Below are 21,624 nucleotides of genomic sequence, written 5' to 3' on the forward strand. Positions count from 1 at the left end.
AGGATATAAATATATTTAGAAATATACCAAATAGGGGATTGAAATGGAGATTTGCATTTGCTTCATTTGAAGAATTAGTCACATATGCTTACGTGATGTATTTAAATTGTACATAAATGGTAAGCATGCAGTGTATTATGTAGCGTAAGGTACACGTACTAGAATTATAATAAATACGACGAAAGAGAGTTCTATAATTCGCTTCTTCACATTAAATTTCCGAATTATATTATTAACTAAACCCATGTGCAATAATAATATTGAAACTAAAAAAGAATTAACACATAAATGAAAGCCTAAAAACTTCGAAAAAATCTTTGGACATTATCAAATACATTGAAGGAAAGTAACACGAAATCATAATCGGATTCATGCATTGGTCTCTTATGTGAATCATTATTTCACTATTAGAAAAATGCTCGAGTATTACCGACGGCATGTTACCGACGAATGAGATATGTCGGGCATTACTGACGAATTAACAGCGGATCCCGCAAAAAGAAAAAGATAAAAGTGCACACTTGGCAGTAATCTCCGGGTGAATAAGTATCACTAAGAGCATCTATATCAAGCCATGCCCTCCAAGGTCCGGGTGATTTGGCAATGAAGACAAACTTGAGATGGCAAGAATCCGCCATTGTAGTGTAGGGTGGGTCCTCCCCTCTTTTATACACACATACTATATACTAGACGGGTGACCGCGCGACGCAGCACGAAACACATACCTTGGTAATCATGTAACAAGTTTATAAGTATTCGTTGGTTGATTTAAAACCGTTCAAACCGGTCATTAGTTTGATTTCACGCTTGATTTTTTTCATTATGTATCTTTTGGCCGGCTGTTTTCGGTTTTCGACGAAAAACCCATTGCTAACGGTTACGCCCACGGTTTAATTTAAAACCATCAAAACCAGGCCGCAAATGTCGTACGTAAAATATTAATTTTTTTTAACTAGAAAAAAACTATAACAAGATCATACTCAAATTAAAGAGAAAAATATGCTATTTTTTTAGTGCAATTTCTTTAAAAAAATATTAATGTATGAAATTAACGTATAGAAATTATAATTGTAACTATTTTTAAAATTTACAAAGTTAATTAAGTAAAAATTTACAAAAGTTAAGTAAAGTAAAAAGACTTCGCAAACCTACAGTAATAAACAATTTCCTAGATATGTGTCTTATCATGTGCTTCACCAATTTCCATATTCTCACTTGTGAATACACGATGACCTTAATTTTTAGTACGCTGTACTCTCCCAACGTGAGAAATGTGACATATGGTATGTTAACTTTGTTTCACAAGAATATAGTGTTTTTTTAGCTACATTATATGGACGGGGATTAGGAGCCCAATGCGAATGGTCTTCTACAAGTTGGAGACATTGAGTATTTACACTTGCATGTCATGAATATGGCTTGAGCATGTTAAAAGAAAGACGAGAATGCTTTTAGCTCATGTTGCAATCGAAATATTGTGTTAATGTCTCCTTGAATTTTTTTGGAGTCCTCATGCCCAAATATTTATGCTAGATTGCGATTTTTTTATGAAATATATAAAGCATGTTTAGGCTAAATGTGTATCGCTCTTGTCATATCCCAACCTTGAAAAATCACATCAATAGCATTTTTCTAGAATTATCAAAATGTTTTCACTCTACCCCACGTTTCACATTTCACGCACACCACAATACAAACAATCTATGTGTCCAGTGGCGCAGGTTAGTTGGGGCCAGCCCCCCCCCCTTTTTCCGGTCAGTAGTGTATATGTTTCGATATTCGGCCGAAAATTTTTATAGGTATTGATCCCGCCCCCCCTGGATTGTTTTTATACGTATTGAGCCCGGCCCCCAAAAATAATCTCCATAGAATAATACTGGTTCCTACTGATTTTATTTTATAAAAACCCGACATTTGATTTTATTTTATATAAAGTCTGTTTGTTATTATAATTTGCTTTTTTAAAGAAATCCCAAACTTTAAGGGCTTGTATTGTAAATATGCTAAAGTTGTTAAATCAATAAAATATATCAAATAACAAATGACGGTTTGAATTAGGGTTCTGCCTTTGCGCCTATGCACAAGTCTCCAGATTCCAGCGGCATTCCAAACGTCCGTCAAAAGGTGAAACGGCAATAGCTGCAGCCTGCAGCGATCGTCCACTGCCGCCGGCGCCCAGCCCCCAGCTGAAGTGCCACCTCTTCTCGCCACCAACGCCGACCAGAATACCAGAGATCGACCTTCGTAACCGGTTATACTTAATTTGGGTTGAAATTAGAGTTAAATTGGGTTAAAATAGGGTCGATTTTGTATGAACTCAGAGTCGAATTGGGTTAAAATTACTAAATTAGTTTCGAATCATCTAACCTGCGCCACTGATCGTACTGTTGCTTTTTTTAGAACTCAGAACTCGATTTGTATGAACTCAGAGCATGCTTGTATGAACTCAGAATTACTTAATTAGTATTGTAATTTAACTGAATCGTGTTGTTGCTTTTTTATTAGGTAATAGGTATATCATGACCCGACCCGACCCGAACCGCTGACTCGAAAATTTTTATATTGTCTTTGACCTGACTCAAACCGAACCGCTGACCTAAAAATTTTTGGATCCATAACTACGCCCCCCCCCCCCCCCCCCCGGATTTTTTTCTCAAGCCTCGCCATTGTATGTGTCGCCTAGGTGGCGAACTCAAAAATAACATTTGGTATTACCTCTGATGATCCTACCAAATACTCAGCTCACACATATTTCTATTTAGATTTAAGCTTATTATATTTCGCATATTGATGAAGCATAATATTCTTATTGCAGTGAGACTATGTAAGAAAGATATAAAACAAACTTAATTACAAAACTAATTATATGCACATCTAAGTATTATGACATCTTGTTTTTAACCCTTATTTCCTATCGAAGAGCCTTGAACAGCCATAAACTTCACAGAACGAGTATAGAATCATGAGCAAGCTCGCGAAAATTGCCAAAACAACAGTTGCAACTTTCTTTGAGAAGACCAGATCTTTCTTAACAAACCTCCAAGCCTTGATCATTGGTCTTTTGTTGTAATACTCTTTGAGGTCTTCAATTGTCTTGTTGTAACTCATGTAAAAGCTACTCTTATTCATCCCATTGAAGAGATCCGCAATGTCTTTGTCGCTCATGTTTCCTTTAATTATGCCCTTATCTCTTAGTAACGTGACATCCACCTCGGTGTCAACAATGCCGCTCATCAAGTCCACGTATCGCGCCAGTTCTGGTGTTGAGCTAGATGTTGCCACTTCATAAGCCAGCAGATTTCTCAATATGACTTCAGAGTACTCCTCAAGAGTGATTGTTGGAAGATATAGAGTCGCTTTGTTCTCGTCGAACTTAATGTCCTTTATACCACCTGATAGAATTCATGATTTCTCATTATAATCAATAGAATTTCATCTCTATAATTTATAGAGAAGTTGCAAGATAATAATAACTATCAATAGTTATTCCAAAACCAATATCTAAATAGCTAATAAACAAACTTAATTACACTACTACCCTGTGGCGACCTATTAAGATGGAAATTACGTCCAATAACAGTGTTGCCCAGTTTCCTAGAAGTGTAGTAGCTAGATAAAGCTAAACAATAACCATAATAAAGAACGAAAATGGTATAACCGGCTAATACCTCCATACGTGTGTCTGAATTTGACTTGAGCGTGTTTGCTAAGAGACGACACCGAAGGGATTTCAATTTCTGTGACAACGGGTTGATCATCGTCTTCTTCTTTGTCTTGTTTCCTTATTTTCAGGCCTAGCAAATTCGATATCTTCTCCCAGGGAATGTTCTTGATGACCTTTATCGGACGATCAGCTTTTCCTCTCATTCCAATGCGTAATCCCATTTCCATGACCTCTTCTATGTTTTCTTTTATGTCGTCGTCATCAGCATTCGCAATCTTTTTTATGTCATCATCATTGTCTTCCCAAAGTAATCCTAGAGGAGCTTGTGGGGCATCTTGATTGTTGACAATCGAATGGTACATAAGATCAAGCAAATGCAAGCAACCCGTCTTAACGTTGTAATCCAAATCGTTTGCTAATTTGAGAGGTGAGTGTACCTCACAAAACTTTCTCATCATGGAGATTAACTCGTGATCACTATTCTGATTCGTTGGTGAGAGTCTAAGAGCCTTCCATATTTCGTCTAATAAGTACATAGGAATCTGGTTTTCGAGCACCATTACATCTCTATAAAGTACACCATTGTTTATCAACTTCTTAGGCATCAAGCTTGATATGTCAAGATAATGTGTAAAAAGACCAATCAAGAACAAGCCATCAATTGCAAAAATCCAAGCCAATGTGTCATCTTGAACGTTTATATATTTATGGTAACAAGCACGGATCGCGGGTTCTTTCTCTATGAGCCTATTGATCACCAAGGACTCGAATGATAAGACTTGATCCGGGGTCAATATTGCTTTAACCGCAGCAACTTTGAACCTCTCCATTTGGTATAGACGAGTCTCAAAGTGATGGTAAGGTCCCAATGCTATAGCTAGAGGTACATAAGCCTCAGGCTTGAATCGGCTCGTTGCTTCTGGGACACTGAACACACAAACGGGAATGTCGCTTATGTCGTCGCCACCTTCGTCTTCAAAGTTCTTGCTGATTTGATCCACCCACTGCTGCTCGTTAAAATCATCACTCAAAATTGAATTGGGATTCATGTTTCTTTGCTTGAATCAAGCCACCATCACTTAATATTTATACTATTAATTAATGACTTTAGCCGGCTAACGAAAAGTAAAGGGAAATGTGTTAATTAGGTATAGTTGTGATATTTTAAAAAATTGAGGGCATAACGTACAAGACAAAAACTTTATAGCTAGGTTCATGAACTCTCATGGTGGTATAACGTCTTTAAAAAAACGTGTATCATAAAAGAAAAAACATGTAAGCCAAGTCTGCTCATTATAATATTAATTGATATATATCGGAACTTTATGTTTGTAAATTAGCATAGATTTTTCTTTATAAAATACATGAGAAACACTACAATATATTTGTAGAAAATAGATGAACATATTTTATCACTTTTTTTAATAATATTCATATTATAATAAAAGGATCAAATTTAGACATGTAAACGGGCAACAAGCTGTGACGCCACCCCCTTTTATCACGTGAACATAAGGAATGCAATTGTCTATTGTTGCAATTTACTTTGGGCAATTCATAATTTACATTGTTATGAAACTTATTGGATTGGAACAATGCGTAACACCAGTGTTACAGTAGTCGCTAGTCGGGCGGTGAGTGAGGATTAGAGATTAAAATTGGAATTAATCGGGATTTTTACAGCAATGCGTAACTCCATGTGTTAGATAAGCTTTATAGTCCTTATCCATTGAGACGAATTTCTTGAATTAAACAGCCGTTGCAACTTGTAAGTTAGGACCAAAGACAAAAACCTGTCAAATACATCATCTAGCTATTAAAAGTGTTAAACTACAATTTATATATTAGCATTTCCGGAAGACATTGTGCAACTTGTAAGTTAGAAGGACAAAAGACAAGAACCTGTCAAATATATATCATCTAGCTATAGATATTAAAAGTGTTAAAACTACAATTAAGTATATAAGTGTAGATCGAGTCAGTCAAGTCCAGTATAATGCATGATCTACGGGTCTCGTCATGACAGTTAAAGACAAGCCATCGACTAGAAAGGATAACTCTTACAAGCACAAACTTCTGCTATTCCTTTCCTAATCACGAAGAGCGTCAACATTTATTCAATGGTACCCCGGGCGTATGAGCCATATCTGGCGGTACATTCTACTCGGTCTGTTTGGGAGGCAGTCGTTCTTCAAGGAAAGACTCGAAATTTTTTTAAAGGGAAATCCTTGGCCACACCCTTAACGTATTGAAGCCGAGGACTATGTTGAAATCCTCATAGAAGACAAATGGTTCGAATTTCTAAAAATATGTCGAAAGCCCAGACTTTGTTGATGTTCATATAAAAGTGTAAGTTTTTTATATCATGTGTCATTTCGTACGTTTTGTATACGATTTTGTAGTAATATAATCTCTCAAATATATAATGAGCGTACCGTGGCTATTACTTTGTTATTTGTTTTAATGATAAATGAACCAAGTTTCAGAAAAATTAAGAAAATAACAGGGGGAAAAAACAATTCTTCAGGAACAATATTGCAAGTTTGGATTTTCAGAAATACACCGTATATCGTGTTCCCTATGAACTTTAAACACCAGTTGTTCCCTATATATGATTAAGATGCATACAGTGTGTACGAAAAACACATCAAGTTGTGGATTTTAAGTTCACTTTTTCAGTTATTGGTTTCTAGAGTTTGATTTAAACCATAATTCTGTAAATAATATGTATTGCCTTTTAATTTATATAAATACCTTAAGTATTTGATTTTGATTCACATAGTGTGAGATGCTTTAGAGTTGAAACTTTTATAATACTAGTTTCACTTTTTGAAATTTATGAAGTTTTACTTATTTTGAAGAAATAATATTCAATTAACTTTATATTCAAAAGTTATTTTTTAGAAATCAAAGTTTGAACTATTCATAAACATAATATTAATATATAGTAGGCGAAAGCTTATAAGTGCAAAGCGATGCACGTATTTACTGTTGGGTTTGAAGTCCTTGGCCATTGGGCTTTTGGTTAGAAGATTAATGGTGAGTCAGTTTTATTAAGTTAATTAAGTGTTCATTTAGTTTTCTTGTTCACCAAGATAGAAACCCTAATTCTATCTCTAAATCATGTCATGTAATTGTAACATTTGGTTCTGAGCTAATAAAGAGAAACCCTAGTTGCAGCCCGTGGACATAGGCTCTCCACTGGGGCCGAACCACGTTAAAATTCTTGTGTCATTTCTTATTTTCTGTACTGCGTCTTTATATCGTTTGTGCCCGTTTGTGTGTTGTTTCACTTCCGCATCGCCGCTTTGTTCCTAACAAGTGGTATCAGAGCTTTGGCTCGTTGAACACACAGTTTTGCACTGAGACGATTTGCAAAAGGTTTAGGATACTTGTTCGAAGATCAAAGTTGCGATTTAGGATTCTGGTTTTTCAGTCGACTTGGTGACTTTTTTTTTTCTGGATAGCCAAAGAATTCTTGTAGATCGCTGTATTTTGTTTGTTTGAAGTCGGTCATCAAAGAAACTGTTTTGCAAAATTGTTCTTTGTTTGGGGGTGATGTGTTGTTCTTGGGTATTGTGCCTTGAAAAAAGGAAATTTTGTTGTTGTTTTTTGCATGTGCACGAAGTTACACAACAAAGGAAATTATTTCCTTTTTTCTTTGCATTACGAAGATTACAAGGTATTTTTCAAACAAGTTTTATTTTGTGGTTGTTTGTTTTGATCGACTGAGACCAAGGAGGTGCTAAGATAAATGTTTAATTTAGTCTACGGTTTATTTATTTTTTTAATTCGATTGGGCAGCCATTTGTTAGCGTTGGGGTTTTGTTTAGCCGCCAAGTCCTGTTTTCTAAGCTGCCATTGATCGAGTTTAGGTTACGGGCTATGTTTGTTTTGTTTTTTAGTTCGGGTATGACTAGTTATTATCAACCGTGTTTTGGGAACCGTGTTTTGTGAAGAACAACTATTTGGGTCAGTTTTTTGTCTGCAAGAGATCGGTCAGGGGTAACTGTATATGGCATATTTACAGTTTCTGAGCTGTCGGTTATCGTAGGAACAGATCGGTTGTTTTGACAGTGTTGAGTAGAACAACCGTCAAGTTCAGGCTTGTGCCATTGTCGTGTCTGTCACTGTCTTCGATCTATGTTTTCTGTTTGTTATTATTATAGTTGAAGACAGGATGGTCGTGATCGAAAGGTTTAACGGTTCGGATTTCGGTTGGTTGGTTTGTCAAGAGAACTTGGATGTGGTACTGATGTGGGATAAACCTGTGAAAACGGAACCAGCGGGTTTGGAATATTTTGGTAATGAAAGCAAGGAGGTGATTACTCTTGTTTGACGAGGAGCGTTGCTTTCAGTATCATGGAGACCACATGGGGGCTCTGTCAAAAGCATGTATGGATTCATCTATGAGTAAAGTATTCATGTTATGTGTGCTGGTGGCGACATAAGTGAAAAAAAAACGGTCAGCGGCAAGTCATGTGAACTATTGCTCATTTGGATGATCTTTCGGTTAGGGTTTGCGTTAACTGATTGTGTGTACGGTTCTAGAACCCTTGCTACCACTTGTTTTCATGAAAGCTCTACTGTTGTTATAACCGTTTGTCTTTTAGTTGGTCTGGAACTATGATCGTTACTTCTTGTTCATTTGGAACTGTGAAGTTTTTATCTTGTTCGGTGGTGACCAGTGGTACAACATTTGAGATGACCCGGATCTTGTGCTGGGTGAAGACATTTTCCAGGGAAGTACAATTGGGGATTCATATTATGGAGTGTTGGTTTGGCATTGGTTGGGATAACAGGGACAGTGGGAGTTGAGCATAGTTGACTTGTGGGGCTGTATGAAGGTGTGGACATTTTTTAGAGTCGATGTCCAAAGATATTTAAATTCCGCTTCTGGGAATGTGTCTGGGTTTGATGCATTGGGAACTTAGTGGAAGGCAGTGGAGACTCTTGGTTCGAGATTCTGGTATACTTCATTTCATGTTTCCTACTGTTGTGAAGTATTGGTGAATCTTATGATTGAAGACTTTGGGAAGGTACAGGTTTATGTATCGTCGGAAGGAGTGAACCAACTTCCGTGTGGTAAAGTCTTGGCTCGCTGAATCATGTAGAGCTAAGTGGATTCATTTTACAAGCATGAATCCTGGAGCCACAGGGATGTCAGCTTGAGCGTTTTCGGAGGTTTAAATCTGGACGGGGATTTTGTAACAGTGGGAGCGCGAGTGGTGTTCCGGCACAGTTAAAATGTGGCGTTGGGTTTTGAGGCCAGGATTCCGAATGGTAAAATCTCTCCTGGGTGCTTGTAGTTTTTTCGAGAGTGTTATTTCCTCTTGAAATCTCTTGAGCCTGTAGTGCAAATCAGTAGGAGCCGGTTGAGATTGAGAATGAGTCATTGGCAGGTTTTGTCATTATTGGGTCTGTTGTGACCGGATTAAAGCTCTCGAGTTTCAATGAGCCTTTCGGGAAACTGATGCAAGGGCTACTGCAACTAGGTGGATTGGTTGAAATCTTAGTTTGTTCCTAGAGAACTGGAGGTTTGGAGAACTTCTGTTGTTGAGGTTTAACTTGTTCTTGGAATTGGATGCTTGGTGGATTTCTGTTATTGAAGATTACTCAAGTTACTGGATGACTGGGTTGATTATTTGTTTGGATGGCGAGCTAGAGTTTATCGCAAGGCTTTCAAGTGGGAGATTGTTGGGTTTGAAGTCTTTGGCCATTGGGCTTTTGGTTAAAAGATTAATGGTGGGCCAGTTTTATTAAGTTAATTAAGGGTCCGTTTAGTTTTCTTGTTCACCAAGATAGAAACCCTAATTCTATCTCTATATGTAATCATGTCATGTAATTGTAACCTTTGGTTCTGAGCTAATAAAGAGAAACCCTAGTTGCAGCCCGTGGGCGTAGGCCCTCCACTGGGGCCGAACCACGTTAAAATTCTTGTGTCGTTTCTTATTTTCCGTATTGCGTCTTTATATCGTTTGTGCCCGTTTGTGTGTTGTTTCGCTTCCGCATCGCCGCTTTGTTCCTAACATTTACATTATATATTAAGTAATAAGAATTATGTCACATGCATGGACTAAAGGTAATTTAATAAACAAAAGAGTTCGAGTGATTCTCTTCTTAAGCATTACTTTGCGAATAATAATATTAGTTAAAACCTAAAAAAAAATAAGTTTGCATGACGCATAAACGAAATCCTTAACTTTTTCAAAAATCAACTGACATGTAGAGAAATATTTAGGAGAATGGGAAGATCATCTGATCATGTCTTAGAACACAAAAATTAAGAAGTGTTAATCATAATGCTGGTACGTGCATAAATATATGTGATCTAGACATATATGTGTAATTTAATGTTCGATAGAATACTAGCGAACATTTTGTTTTCATGTACGCTTTGGACAAATATGGACGAAGCATCAGAATTCTAGAAACACATAATTTTCAACAAAATAGCGGCCTTCGATGTCGAAGATACTAAGGAAAATATGTTTTCGTTGGGTGAAGAATGAACCTGAATTACGAGATAGCCATAGGGATAAATGGTGCAGTTTCATCTGGCATGAGGGGAAAGTCAAAGGTAGATACCAAGACTGAGCATAGCGGGGCGAAAAATGTGGATTTTTTTGGGTGACATTTGGTGGCACCCCCCGCCCCCGATACGTGGGGCGACTGGGGGGCGACAAGGATTTGTCACCTGTGGATGTGTTGAAAATAATAATAAAAAATTAAAAAGGGGGCGATTTTGAACTACAATACAACTACACCCCTAAAATAAAAACTGCCTCTCTGCTGACATTGCGGCATATGTCGAAAATCCGACTTTATTTTGTATTCATTCACTACACATAGCCTAAGGAATTTTGATTCATAGGTAAAAAGAATATCCGTGATATCATTAAACGATACATGAAAGAATTTTAAACTTTGCCTCCAAAGATGAAGCTTGGAAGCCAAAAGAAGAATGGATGATTCAAATCCAAAAATGGGGACGAAAGACGATCAATTTAATGTACGATTCATGATGATTAAGAATAGAGTGGAGATGCAAGATAGACATAACGTTGGTGATTTTGGACGTGTTCAAATCCATACATAGGAAGTATATATGCAATAAGATAAACGTTCTACTGATTATATTTATGAATACTCTATTCATTTTAGATGAATATCAAATATGAATGCCTACTATATACGAATAGGGTTCCAGGAGGAGAGTAAAGATGATAATGATTATAGAACTAGAGAGTAGAGAAGAGTTCCCATAAACTCATAAAGTGGAAACAGAAGATGAACAAGTAGTCGGTCATGTGAATACATCAAGCGAGACCAAATTCATCTCTACGAGTCGAAGGGTGCAAAGCCAAGCAAATACCGAAAGGTAGTCACGAAGATGAATGGGGAATGAAGTTGATACGCTAAGTGCAGAAAAATAAGTCAGTCTCAACTATGGATGAGATCGGTACCGTACCGAAACAGAAACTCGAACCTTTGGTAGTGATTTGATACCGAATTTGCTCATCGCTAGTCTCAACCACGAAAGATAGCGGAGGAGGATAAAAAAAATACCCATTGTAGGCAAGTCGTGGACAAGATAATGTGTGTTGTATAAGACAAGACATGAATTTGGTAGATAAAAATGTGACAACTCACCTATATATAAAAATGGCCCCATTTTGCTAAAGAAACAACAAGTGTAACATACTAACATGTAAGTGTTTTCTTCTACTATTGTGTATTAATACGAGCCGTGCAAATAGCTAAAAGTATATTAGGGTTAGCCTGATTTAACGCATACAAAATGTAACATGAAAACATAGGAAGATAACCCCCTAACGCTAATTTAGACATTTAGTGTCTCCTAGCTTTCCATCGGCCAACATATTGAATTCTAGCACTGTACCACAAAGGACAGTAGTATCAACAAATGTGTAACGGTGTGATTTCGAGTTCCATAACTATTAAAAACTAGTTTTTTCTACCCGGCGTGTTGAGTCGGGTAGCTAGCAAAAGCCGAATGTTGAAACACGGATGTTAGTAAAATCTAAGCGTAACAACGATGAATCGACACAAGTTCGGTCAGTATTAGCTGCGTTCGTAAAGATATAGACACCATTGGTAAAATTTGAGCATTAAAACCCAAAATATTACTTCATCAAATTAGCGCATAAAAACATTAACATATAAGAAAACAAAATATTTAAGGCGATGCTTATTTGGTTGGCAAACCTGGGCGGTGGTAAAACCCAATCGTTGTGGTCCCGAGCATTGAGACGGTAACTTGACACGAATTCGGTCGTATTTTATTACATACGTTATGACACCGGAACTAAAAAACGGAAAACAAATATAAAAATTGAGGTGGACCAACAACCATTATTTGGGGGGGGGGTGGTCGGTAAACTTGTGTATTGGTAAAACCCGAGCGTTGTCGGTTATGAGTTTTAAATAAGGTCGTAAGTCTGCATAAACTCAATTGGTTTCTTTCAAGTTTGTTATAGTATCGGAACTAAAACAAAACAAAAATAATTAACATTTGGTCGGTTTCAATTAAATTTATTATAGTAACTGAACTGAAAAAACAAAATTAATCGAATAATACAGTGCTGCCAAGTGGCCCAATAGGCTACTTACGACAATAAATTTCTTATTTATATTATAGTGATAATGTGTAATTTAGGAGTGGACTTCAAATAAAATGTTTTTAAGAAAATAACTTAATCATCAATAAATTGGGGCTCCACGGCCGTCTTTAATATCAGCCATGACACAACTTGGTGCCAAGGGAAATTAATATCTACAAATTCAAAGTCAATTTCGTCTATATATTGCAAGAAGCCAGAATATTCGGGTTCCTTCTGGTTTCATATGTATATTCCAAGAAGCAGATGCTATTAACTATAGAATAAAATTTTTATCGATCATAAAGCATAATAATACCAAACCAAGTCGAAATAATGCTATAGTGCACTACAAATATTTACAATTACTTAGACGAGTTTAGCATGAAATCAAATAAGCATGCAAGTATAGTCGCTAATATGTTCTGTCACACCCCGACCAATGAAGGCGGAAACGTCGAGGCGCGACATGATTGCTCATTGCACAATGACACTATAAAGTTCCAATATTTAAACAACTCATTTAAATCCATATCATCATAAATAACACAACAATTGTTCATACAAAATGCCAAATAGATAGATAAACAAATAACTTGTTCTTTTATTTTCTAATATCCTAAAGCCAAGATAATAAGTTTCTTCAAGTAATCCAATCAAGCTAACATCAAACCTGTAACATTGCATAAAATAGAGTTTGTCAACACGAAGGTTGGTGAGCAATTTTCATAGTTTTGGACAATAAGTATATAGTATGAAATCCACAACTAGTATATGAAAACAATAAATAATAGCAACAATTTAGATAATAAAACCGTCAATAAGAATACATTGACGAACCGTCAATAAGAATACATTGACGACAATAATGAAATCGTCAATAAGAATACATTGACGACATCATTCTATATGGGGATACCATATATACTCGGAATTAACGTATGATCATACTTTGATGAGGCTACCCGCCTTAGCATTCAAGAGGCTACCCGCCTTAGCATTCAAGAATTTGCACATAATCATGTAAAGCATATAAAACCAAATCGAGCATTTATTTAAGTAAACATATACAATACGTGTTGTGGTTTAAGACTCAAGTATAAATCATTTGAATTTGAATAAGTATGCAATGCCACCCCCAAAACGAAAGATGGAAAAAGGGGGATGAAAAAGTACTCACATTAACAAGTAACTTGAAAGATAGTGTCGTGAATAATCAGAGAGATCGATTTAACGAGCAAGACCTATATTAAACTGGTCTTGTGTTAGTAGGTAGTCTTGGAAGGGTTTAAAATAAAATACATGACAAATAAAGTAAATAAATAAAGTTTAGGGATTAAAAATGTAAATATTTGAGAAATTAAAGAAACAAGTTTTGTAAAATAAGTTTACTCGAAACCGGGTCTCGGTATTCTATTCATTAGTTTTTTTTCTTTTTTTACTCAACCTATGTTAAGTAATAATGTGGGTTAAAATGCGATACTGCAAAACCCTTGGTTATAAGAATACCAAAACGAGGTTTAAACGAGTATTCGGGTTTGTCGGTTCGAGACTTGATAATTGACCAAGCTCACAGTTAACTTCCCAAAATAATAAATGTTATGAGATAACTCAATAAAATCAAAATAGACTTAACCAAGTATGTAGTTCTATTGTGAAGAACCTTAACGTTCGTTAAGCGAGTATACGACCTTATCGGTTCGAACTTGTTATAAGATCAAGTTGGTTACCGACATGCCAAGTATGTTTAGAAATTAACTAAAATTGATTTAAAATATAATCTTGAAGAAAAATATGAGTTTTGGTGGCTAAAAACACACTTGTGTGTCTTAAGCGAGTGAACTCGGTTTAGTTCGGTTTTTGGTTCGGTCCTTGACTCGGAATAAGACCGAGGATGGTTACCACATACCCAATTACCATGGAACTTGTAAAATAACTTATAAATAATAATACTCAAGTTTTACATTCAAAAAGTTAACAATAATGCTTTTAAACAAAAGTTCGGTTTTTGGTTCGGTTCTCAACTTGGGATGAAACCGAGGCTAGTCACCACATACCCAATACCATGGAACTTGAAAAATATGAAAAATAAACTTAAATATGTAGAATTTAAGCAAGTATAACAAGTTATATGGTTAGATTTGTTAAATATATAAACAAGGACTACAAAGTCCTCCATGTAACCTTGCCTTACTAGCCCGACATTTTAACCGGCCGAGACCGGAGAAATGAAAGACCGAAGGTAAACAAGGAGTGTATATTATATATGTTGTAACATCAAGCTTTAAGTATTGAGAAGTTAGTTAAAATAAAAGATTAGCTTATGAAGAACAACCTTAGAATTCAAGAATTTGAGAGAGAAATGAAGAAATGAGCAAGCACAAATGAAGAAGATGGGTGTGTATATATAGGGTAAGTTGAATGGGTCTTTCATAAAGGGTGTTTCATGAAAATGGGTTGGTTATAGACCCAAGAAAGCACAAACTACAAATGGGTCATTCAAGTCTCCATTTTGGTAGTTTTAGTCCCTAGAGTTCGTTTTGAGCGTTTTCGGGGAATTTTAAGAACCGAAAATGGTGTTTTTTTTATCCAACAACTATAAAACAAATATTTAACATACAATGCATCATTTTGATAATATCGAAAGGTTCGGGATACAAAACGGGTCGGGTTTACATTAAGAATACAAGTATAAAATAACCCGAAATTGACAAATGTCACATGTTCCTTTTAGGCGATGATGTAACATGGTTGCATTCAAAATAGTCATTGCGAGCAATTGTATTTGTAATTATTCTTTAGAAATTATGAGATTAATCATCTCGAGTACGCATGCCTTCTCGCTTTGATTGGATCTGTACTTCTATAGTCACGGATTGAAGTCTAAATATATACACGTTTTGTAATAAATAAGTTTTATATTTTCAGATAAATTTTATTTAGGGAAATTTCTCAAAATAATCAAATTTGACCAATTTATTTCAAAAATCTACCTATATTATTAAAGCAACACAATCCTTCCATATGTCATTCAACTAGACACATCACATAGACTGCCAAGTGTACAAGTTTCCATTTTTACTATTTCCACTTTATGAATGATAAAATGAAAAATATGTTGTTGGTGAAAGTCGTACACATTACCTTGCTTTTAAAATATTTCTGGCTTACCAACTCAACTAAAATAAATTGATGGTAACCTTCTCTTTTTCTTAATTGGTAAAGATTCACAACCTTTCATTTTTATTTTTTTAATACAAATACAAATTATTCTTACTAATCTATGTATTTTAGAAAATTATTTATATCTTATGTTATTATACATATTATTCAGTTTAACTTTTTTATTGTATTGTTTTAACCACACGTGTATCACACGGGCTATATCATAGTAGCATATATATTTAAAAAAATCCCCAAAATAGTCATTTTTTCCATCGGATCCAACTGAATTTTAACGCAGTCCAACGGAATTTTTGGACCTTTAAAATCGCGCCACATGCCAACGTTTCAATGGATCCAACGGAATTTCTTAAAATTCCATCGAATCCGACTGAATTTTAGTGGGTCCGACTGAATTCTTCATCTTCTACCTCTCAAATTATAAACCTCCATAACCAACCTCCATCTCCATCTTTCTTATTTCTTCACAAAATCAAGCAAATCAATAGTGCAAATTACTTAGTTTTTCGAGGAGAACACAACCATATTGTTCGATTTCACTCTAGATCTCAAAATCAAAAACCCCCAAATTGAAAAATCTAGGGTTCGTTGGACAAATTAGGCAGTCGGATCTGACGGAAGCCTGAATTGAACCATCAGATCCGACTGTCTTTGCCTCCGACGGTTCGTTCGGCTAATCGGTCAGCCAAAACCTTAAAACGTCGGTTCCGACGGAAAAGCATGCTACGTGGCGCGTCAGGATAAGTTAAAAATTCCATCGGATCAGAGTGGTTTCCGTCGGATCTGACGGCATAATCTGGCCATTTTGGGAACTAGTTTTGGTCTTGGGTTAGAATTGGAAAAGCTTAGTCAAAAATTGCTATTTTGATAATTTTTCCTTTTATTTATAACAGGTTGTATTCAATATAAGTATATTTTAGTCTTAAAATAAACTTTTTTGTTATTTGCTTTGGTGACCGTAAGATCTCAAATTTGAATACGATTACAACCGGGTTATTGCAGTGGGTCTTCTGGCGATAGGTTTCCCCGAAACAGGAGACGGTGAACTTGGACTACTCAGCGGCTAGCGCTATCTGCGATCGCGGGAGTATAACGTAGCATTGCTTTTTGGCATTGGGTTAACCCGAATAGTCGGGCTTTATTCATTGTTCGTTTAAAACGATCACAAACAATTTAATATATCAAAATATTAATGACATAAGTGTTGATATATCAAAACGTAAAACATTATATAAAATATATTTTGGTCTTCAAATATATATACTTAATTGTATTTTGGTCTTATAAAATGGTGTGATCTTATGTTTTATGTGTGAAAATACAGAATTGTGTTCATGAAGTAGTGGTCTATTCTAAGTTTGACTAAGCATATCAATATTGATTGTTAGTCCAGTCTAGAATATGATAATAATAAAATAACCAAAGTTTGATATTTTAATCATTGATTGACCAAATCAAGTGCCTTACACAAGTCATATTCAACCAAACCGAAGGGCATTTACGTAACTTCCAAACAAAAAAAAGTCTTATATATACACCAGAAAGTTAGCTTCTCCTTGGTTTGCCTCACAAATTAAACTCTCTTCTTTTTACCATTTTGGAGAACAAAAATATTTCACAAATGGCCACAAAAACTACCACTTTATACTCAAACACGAAGCCTCAGCCACCACCAAGGGCATGTTTATGTTCTCCAACCAGCCATCCAGGCTCGTTCAGGTGCAACCGCCACCGGAACCTTAACAAGGTTCCTAGTAGACGTACGGCCAGCCGTGGTTCATGGGAGTTGGCGGTGGTGGCTAAATCCAACCCGGTGAATGTGTTTCTTCGAATGATGATACAGCCATCAAACCGTGATCATCAAAGGAGGAGGAACTTTCAGCAGAAGCCTAGTAGGTTTTGCATGTTGAAAGGCAATGGGAACAGACTCACACTAGTGAATTGATCATTTGTTTATAAGTTGCTTATTAAATTCATTTGTTAAGGGCTTTTTTTTTAAATTTGATCATGCACTTTGTAATTAATTAAACTATGGTATATAGAGTTGTAAAAGTTTTGTAATGATTTTGATTGTATATTAAGATATTATAGACAAATTTATATGTGTGCATGTGTGTATATACAAAGACTCTTATTTGGAACATGCTAATAAGTTACTATAGCATTATACTTTTAGCTATAATCACTCAATTTGTACACTAAAACAATAAAACATCAATATGTCATGTTACTAAATCAATAAAACATCAATAATAAGTTATTATACCAAAACAGTTAATGTGATTGGTGATCAATTAATCTAGTACATTTGTATAAGAAAGGAGTCAAGATGCCTTATAAGCTTCTTTAATGGTGTTCTAGTCATACTCTTTGTATATATGCCGATGCGTGCAAATTTTGGTCTTAGCTCTAGTACTTCGTAATTTCAAGAACTTGTTTATGTAATCGTTTAAGAACGATGACATAGAAGAAAAGAAGAGAAAATGTAATGAAAGAAATTTTTATTTCATCATAATAAAAAGTTACATCATCATCATCATAGAAAAAAGTAAACTATATATATAGACAAGACATATGCGGCTCATATGTTATACGCGGTATAACATATACGGCGTATATGTGAGATATCTTCATAGTTTCTGCTTGGAATTTGGCTTGAAAGGTATTAGAGCCTTAGAGGTGTATCACATCTATCAGATGGGTGTTCAAATCCTGCAAGGTCTGATACATGCGGGTTGTATGAGTATTTTGTGGTAGATTGGTTGTTATTCAAAATAAACAAAAAGGTATTAGAGAGTTTTAAGTTCACGCTTAATTATTTTAAGTTGCAACTACAATCATTAAGTGAAACCGTCGGTTTTTATACCATCATTAAACCTATTAATTAGATATTAAATTTAATTTTTATTCACTGCAGTTAAAACAATTTCTGATACAGAGGTGTAAAACGAGGTTGCAGATTAGTTTTATATATTTTTTTAACAGCTAGTATTATTACTCCTAAATTCATATAACTTGTCTACTGTAAGATTTAAACTCTTGATCTCTATTACACCACTCCAGATACCATTGGGCCTTCTTTGGTGTGGATTAATTTTATATATACACTAAACATGTCATATACTTAAGATGGGAAGAGCTTGCACCATTTTGTTTATACCAACAGAATCGCATAGCAAACACCAAGAATTAATATATTAGCCCATGCATGTGCTTGTTGAAGGAATCTAGGAACAAGAAATCATGTCAATAATGCTGGAATAAAGTTGGTGAAATACGTATAAATAATTATGCATGTAATCAACAATATATCATTCATATCTTTTCTAATAAAAGTTTCTTAAGGAGTGGATTCAATATCGATATTCAACTTGGAATATTGGAATTTACAAGTGAAAGAGTTACGATCATAATAAAAGTCTAAACGATATCAAATAGTTGTCTAAACTTGATTGTATATTAATTATCGTGTTAAATAGTGTTTACAAGTAACCTCTAGGGTTTTGTAAGTACGACAAATCCAACCCCCCACCCCCACCACCACCACCACACACACACACTTTCACTCTCTATACTTGCACCATATTACTGTAACAATCACCTTCGTAATCTTGTGACTCTAACGAGTCCCCTTATCTATCGGTGAACTTCAGTCTCGGTAACACTTTCAAAAGAATATCGGCCTTTTGACAATCTCTACTTGCGTGTTCTACCTTGACTTCTCGCCCGATGCTTTGAAAGAATTCTCTTTGATCTCGTTCTTACCCAGTAGTTATACAAGATTACTTTAACACAATCCTATATACAACTTAAAAGTGAAAAATATATACAATATTTGATTATTTGGTTGTATAACACATACATGCACATCACTGTTTTAGGACTTAGGTGACCATTGTCTAGAACTACCAATCAAATAGAAAATAGACATTCTAATGTTTTTAATATTATTGATTTGTAATATATATATATATATATTAACTAAAGAATGAAAAAAATAATGTTATTCCCATCAAGTGGGAAGTCCAAAGCTTGTGCCCAACGCCACAAGAGTCAACCAAAATCAGCTAATTATGTTGGTCATTGAAGTACTATTCTTTGTTGACCCATTCTCATTCCACCTTCTCAATTAGCGGTCCTTTTAAGATCCTCCCACAACCATTTGTGAGCCGTTCGTTTAAAGGTCCCTCACTAGTCACTACCTCCTTCATTAAATTGATGAAATAACAGACATTTTGAATTTTAATATCATTTAAATATAATGTAACTACTGTTCTTCCCGACGCGTTGCGTCGGACATGACGGTAAAATCAAGACGATAGTAAAACCCAAACGTTGATGCGGTAACTCGAAGTAAATTCGGTCGGTTTCAGATACGTGTGTTATTGTACCACAACTAAGACAAAAATATAACAAAAAGTTATAAAAATTGGAGTGGACCAATGGCGTGGCGTCAGTCAGTAAAACTCGATCATTTGTAAAACCCAACTGTTATTGATCCTGGACGTTGAGGCGATGAATCCACGCAAATTTTGTCCGTTTTCGTCATGTTTGTTAGGGTACCGGAACTAAAAAAACAAAATCAACAATTGGTCAATTTTCATTAAGGTACTTAAACTAAAACAAAAGGCGGTAAGTCTACGCAAATTCGGTCGATTTCCGTCACGTACCGTAACTAAAGCAAAATGATAAAAGAGAACAAATACAAAATTGACATTCATTTAGTTTCATTTGCGTTCATACATGTTGAAACTAAAACAAAAAAAAACAAAGCATAAAATACCACTAATATAGTGCCGCAAAGTGGCTCATTAGGAGTTTACGGCACCAAACTTTTAAATTATTATATATAATAATAATTTCTCACACATCCTAAACTATACATTTTTAAAAGTAGACTTAAAACACTCAGCGTTACCCACAACTCTAAATATATTTGATATTCTGATCCTTAAGAAAAACTATGAAAAAAAAAAAACTGTTTTTTTTTAATGCCAACTTATATTAAAACCCGAAATGGAAGACTCACAAGCAGCAAGTCGCTCAAACATACAAAGAGAGGAAACAAAACAAATACAACCACGTCTGACACAACCAATAAAGATAACTAAAATGGAAAATTAATAAAGTTGAACTTGCACTATCTTTCCCAAGACTCGCATTTTTTCTTCTATTCTTGATTCAAAGAAACGAAATGGCTTTTATGTCACTCACCATTTTTATTGTGAAAAAAATTGTTAGTCATAATTGTATTAGTAATAATGCTTGTAAAATTTATTTTCGTTTTTCAGCAACTGCAAAAATTCATTAAACGACTAGCAAGAAGCTAGGGACCAAATAACAAACAACCAAATTACAAGACGAGCAATTTTTTTTTATCAAATATTAACTCAAAGATTTAATCTCCTCCAAAACTTTTGACAAGCTGTTTTGTTGGAAAAGATAACTTCATTTCATGTTTCCAAACGCAGCAACATGCCATTAGAATGATGCGTAGATCGCCTTTCTTTTTAGATGATCGAGAGTGCTTGTTTCATAAATCTTAAGCAAATCTTGTACAAAAATGCATAAATGGAAGGAATTTGACACCGATTACTAATGACGTGTCAAACTCGAGTGGCAAAGTAGCACAAAGTTACCAAATGGTCACATGTTTCGTCATAATCACCACATATCCTACAAGTCACCGAAAGAACATCGATATGTGTTTTAGATAAAGCCAAAAGCGAATAAATCCTCTATAAATCGGGCTTCCAAACGAAAATATCAATTTTCTTGAAAACCCGATTATTTCAAGTCATGACGAAGGGAGCCAGGTATTAGAGGTAGTAAACAAGGGTTTCTTATGGAGGCAACCAAGAACTTCCTCAAAAGATCATGAGACCACACCTATTAAAATTTACAAATTATTGACTATGTTTATTTATTTATTTTGTGTACCAAAATTTGCTTTTAATAAATAATACAAAATGATTATTAAGAAAAAAAAAGATTAGTTAAAGATACTCCCAACCGTAGAATCTGAAGAGAGCATACAATTTTGTTTCGGAAGTCAATATTTTAATACAGTAGAAACTCTATAAAATAATACAGACCACCAAAATTTAGTAATTAAAAGAGTTATTAATTAATCGATAAATTAATAATTATTAATTT

The 21,624-nt window shown here is 35.0% G+C and overlaps 1 protein-coding gene across 1 annotated transcript; it reads right to left on the minus strand.

Moving 5' to 3' along the window:
* Positions 1–2,727: 2,727 nt before the first annotated feature.
* LOC143578275 (putative UPF0481 protein At3g02645) lies at positions 2,728–4,848 on the minus strand. Its single transcript, XM_077061905.1, has 2 exons — positions 3,669–4,848; positions 2,728–3,392 (listed from the first exon to the last, which is right to left on the minus strand). The coding sequence occupies exons 1-2, from the start codon at positions 4,711–4,713 to the stop codon at positions 2,905–2,907; spliced, it is 1,533 nt and encodes a 510-aa protein (XP_076918020.1). The 5' UTR covers positions 4,714–4,848; the 3' UTR covers positions 2,728–2,904.
* Positions 4,849–21,624: the final 16,776 nt, after the last annotated feature.

This window comes from Bidens hawaiensis, unplaced genomic scaffold (assembly GCF_021521415.1).
Source record: "Bidens hawaiensis isolate Kalapana, Puna unplaced genomic scaffold, B.hawaiensis_p1.1 tig00029107_1, whole genome shotgun sequence".
Taxonomy (NCBI): Eukaryota; Viridiplantae; Streptophyta; class Magnoliopsida; order Asterales; family Asteraceae; genus Bidens; species Bidens hawaiensis.